This window comes from Rhincodon typus, chromosome 10, assembly GCF_021869965.1.
Source record: "Rhincodon typus isolate 14 chromosome 10, sRhiTyp1.1, whole genome shotgun sequence".
Lineage (NCBI taxonomy): Eukaryota > Metazoa > Chordata > Chondrichthyes > Orectolobiformes > Rhincodontidae > Rhincodon > Rhincodon typus.
Window position 1 is genome coordinate 80,259,280 of NC_063341.1, and position 4,610 is coordinate 80,263,889.

Sequence of the window (4,610 nt, forward strand, 5' to 3'; positions counted from 1 at the left end):
CTGGCCAACACTGACTCCACAGGATCTCCTCTGTGCCCTGGCCAACATTGACCCTACAGGATCTCCCCTGTGCCCTGGCCAACACTGACCCCACAGAGTCTCCCATGTGCCCTGGCCAACACTGACCCCTCAAACAGTTGGTTCCAACTATGATCTGGTCTTTCACATCAAAGATATCTGTGGAATCTTGCTGAGTCATGCAATAAACATTAAAATTCAGAAGTCACATGACACCAGGTTATAGTCCAACACGCTTATTTGAAAACACAAGCTTTCAGAGCCCTGCCCCTTGTCAGGTGAAGCGCTGACCACTGACAAAGGAGCAGCGCTCTGAAAGCTTGTGATGTCAAATAAACCTGTTGGACAATAGCCTGGTGTCGTGTAACTTCTGACCTTGTCCACCTCAGTCTAACACCGGCACCTCCACATTGTCTCGAACATTACCCTTGATCCTCGGGAGCCCCTCACTCCTTTGGGTCCTGGGTCTCCTCGTTGTCCTTGTTCACCTCGATCACCTTGTTCCCCAGGTGCTGCACGGTGCCCCTTCTCACCCTTCAAAACAAAGTGCAGATTGACGCGTTCTCAGTTTCCCAACTACTTCATATTCACGATAGACATAGACACTAAAGAAGGAAATTGGCGAGGGCTGATAAGTAGGTTTGCAATGGCATGGCCATTGTCTGGGTGGTTGGCAGTGAGGAAAAAGGTGTTAGGTGACAGGAGGAGAGAGATGGGTTGGTTGGATGGGCAGATCAGTTGCAGGTGGAATTTAGCCCTGATAAATGTGGGGGCATGCACTTTGGCAGGAACAGGACACAGGAGTACTCAGTGAATGGCAGGACAGAAGGAAAATCAGGGGTCCTTGTTCACAGATCCCTGAAGGTGGCAGGACAGGTTAATAGGGTGGTTAAGAAGGCATATGGGACACTTGCCTTTATCAGCCAGGGCATAGATTATAAGAGTAGGGAGGTTATGTTGGAGCTGGACAGGACTTTGGTTTGGCCACAGCTGGAGTACTGTGTGTAGTTCTGGTCACCACACTATAGGAAGGATGTGATTGTACTGGAGGGGGTGCAGAGGAGGTTCACCAGGATGATCCACCTGAAGCTGCAAATCATAATATGAAAGAATAGGCAGGATAAATGAGTGGTTTGACAGATGGTGCAGGAGGGAGGGGTTCAGATTTTTGGGACATTGGGACCGGTTCTGGGGGAGGTGAGACTATTACAAATCGGACAGTCTACACCTGGGCAGGACTGGAACCAATGTCCTAGGGGCTGCTTTTGCTAATGCTGTTGGGGAGGGTTTAAACTAATGTGGCAGGGGGATGGGAACCAAATGAGGAGGTTAGTGGAAGTAAGGAGGTAGTAAATAAAATCTGTAAGGGACTACATAATGAAGTCAGTGTGACTAAGGGGAAGAGGAGGCAGAGAGCAGATGATGAACGCAGAGGGACAGGTGGTCTGAGGTGCATTTGTTTCAATGTGAGAAGTGTAGTAGGTAAGGCAGATGAACTTAGGGCTCGGATTAGTACCTGGCAGTATGATGTTATTGCTATTACTGAGACTTGTTTGAGGGAAGGGCAAGATTGGCAACTAAATGTCCCAGGATATAGATGCTTCAGGCGGGATAGAGAGGGAGGTAAAAAGGGTGGAGGAGTTGCATTACTGGTCAAAGAGGATATCACAGCTGTGCTGAAGGAGGGCACTATGGAGGACTCGAGCAGTGAGGCAATATGGGCAGAGCTCAGAAACAGGAAGGGTGCAGTAACACTGTTGGGGCTGTACTACAGGCCTCCCAACAGCGAGTGTGAGATAGGGGTACAAATATGTAGACAGATTATGGAAAGATGTAGGAGCAACAGGGTGGTGGTGATGGGAGATTTTAATTTTCCCAAAATTGACTGGGATTCACTTAGTGTTAGGGGTTTAGACGGAGCAGAATTTGTAAGGAGCATCCAGGAGGGTTTTCTAGAGCTGTATGTGAATAGTCCAACTCGGGAAGGGGCCATACTAGACTTGGGGAATGAGCCCGGCCAGGTGGTTGAAGTTTCAGTAGGGGATTACTTTGGGAATAGTGATCACAATTCCGTAAGTTTTAGAATACTCATGGATAAAGACGAGAGTGGTCCTAAAGGAAGAGTGCTAAATTGGGGGAAGGCCAACTATAGCAAAATTCGGCAGGAGCTGGGGAATATGGATTGGGAGCAGCTGTTTGAGGGTAAATCCACATTTGATATGTGGGAGGCTTTTAAAGAGAGGTTGATGAGAGTGCAGGACAGACATGTCCCTGTGAAAATGAGGGATAGAAAGGGCAAGATTAGGGAACCATGGATGACAGGTGAAATTGTGAGACTAGCAAAGAGGAAAAAGGAAGCATACATAAGGTCTAGGCGACTGAAAACAGATGAAGCTTTGGAAGAATATCGGGAAAGTAGGACCAATCTGAAACGAGGAATTAAGAGGGCTAAAAGGGGTCATGAAATATCTTTAGCAAACAGGGTTAAGGAAAATCCCAAAGCCTTTTATTCAAACATAAGGAGCAAGAGGGTAACTAGAGAAAGGGTTGGCCCACTCAAGGACAAAGGAGGGGAATTATGCGAGGAGTCAGAGAAAATGCGTGAGATTCTTAATGAGTACTTTGCGTCGGTATTCACTGAGGAGAGGGACATGACGGATGTTGAGGTTAGGGATAGATGTTTGATTACTCTAGGTCAAATCAGCATAAGGAGGGGGGAAGTGTTGGGTATTCTAAAAGGCATTAGGGTGGACAAGTCCCCAGGTCCGGATGGGATCTATCCCAGGTTACTGAGGGAAGCGAGAGAGGAAATAGCTGGGGCCTTAACAGATATCTTTGCAGCATCCTTGAGCACGGGTGAGGTCCAGGAGGACTGGAGAATTGCTAATGTTGTCCCCTTGTTTAAGAAGGGTAGCAAGGATAATCCAGGTAATTATTGACCGGTGAGCCTGACGTCAGTGGTGGGGAAGCTGCTGGAGAAGATACTGAGGGATAGGATCTATTTACATTTGGAAGAAAATGGGCTTATTAGTGATAGGCAGCATGGTTTTGTGCAGGGAAGGTCATGTCTTACCAACTTGATAGAATTCTTTGAGGAAGTGACAAAGTTGATAGATGAGGGAAGGGCTGTAGGTGTCATATACATGGACTTCAGTAAGGCATTTGATCAGGTTCCCCATGGTAGGCTGATGAAGAAATGAAGTCACATGGGGTCCAGGGTGTACTAGCTAGATGGATAGAGAACTGGCTGGGCAACAGGAGACAGAGAGTTGTAGTGGAAGGGAGTTTCTCAAAATGGAGAACTGTGACCAGTGGTGTTCCACAGGGATCCGTGTTGGGACCCCTGTTGTTTGTGATATACATAAATGATCTGGAGGAAGGTATAGATGGTCTGATTAGCAAGTTTGCAGATGACACTAAGATTGGTGGAGTAGCAGATAGTGAAGGGGACTGTCGGAGAACGCAGCAGAATATAGATAGATTGGAGAGTTGGGCGGAGAAATAGCAGATGGAGTTCAATCCAGGCAAATGTGAGGTGATGCATTTTGGAAGATCCAATGCAAGAGCGAACTATACGCTAAATGGGAAAGCCCTGGGGAAAATTGATGCACAGAGAGATCTGGGTGTTCAGGTCCATTGTACCCTGAAGGTGGCAACGCAGGTGGATAGAGTGGTCAAGAAGGCATACGGCATGCTTTCATTCATCGGACGGGGTATTGAGTACAAGAGTTGGCAGGTCATGTTACAGTTGTACAGGACTTTGGTTCGACCACATTTGGAATACTGCGCACAGTTCTGGTCGCCACATTACCAAAAGGATGTGGATGCTTTGGAGAGGGTGCAGAGGAGGTTCACCAGGATGTTGCCTGGTATGGAGGGCACTAGCTATGAAGAGAGGTTGAGTAGATTAAGATTATTTACATTAGAAAGACGGAGGTTGAGGGGGGACCTGATTGAGGTCTACAAAATAATAAGAGGTATAGACAGGGTGGATAGCAAGAAGCTTTTTCCCAGAGTGGGGGACTCAATTACTAGGGGTCACGATTTCAAGGTGAGAGGGGAAAAGTTTAAGGGAGATATGCGTGGAAAGTTCTTTATGCAGAGGGTGGTGGGTGCCTGGAACATGTTGCCAGCGGAGGTGGTAGAGGTGGGCATGATAGCGTCATTTAAAATGTATCTAGACAGATACATGAATGGGTAGGGAGCAGAGGGATACAGATCCTTGGAAAATAGGTGACAGGTTTAGATAGAGGATCTGGATCAGCGCAGGCTTGGAGGGCCGAAGGGCCTGTTCCTGTGCTGTAATTTTCTTTGTTCTTTGTTCTTTGTTTTACTCCAGACTGGGGCATTATTGAGCCTACTTTCCTATCTGCCTCACCAGGCAAGCAATCGGATTTCCGACCCTGCTCGGAACATTCCTGACCGTGGGAATGTCACAGGGAGTAATCAAACCACCCGATTATATCCTCTCTGCTCCCATCCTCCAAGCCAACCAGTCTGCTGATTCAGGTTAAAGGCAAAAAAACTGCAGATGTGGAATCCAAGGTAGACAAACAGGAGGCTGGAAGAACACAGCAGGCCAGGCAGCATCT

General features: G+C 47.5%; 1 protein-coding gene across 1 annotated transcript in view; it reads right to left on the minus strand.

The window, feature by feature from the left end:
- LOC109924952 (guanine nucleotide exchange factor VAV3-like) overlaps positions 1-4,610 on the minus strand; it is a 203,142-nt gene that overhangs the window by 142,372 nt on the left and 56,160 nt on the right. The window contains exon 18 of the mRNA XM_048601574.1: positions 445-552. Coding sequence (XP_048457531.1) covers positions 445-552 — 108 coding nt within the window. The remainder of the gene's footprint in view (positions 1-444; positions 553-4,610) is intronic.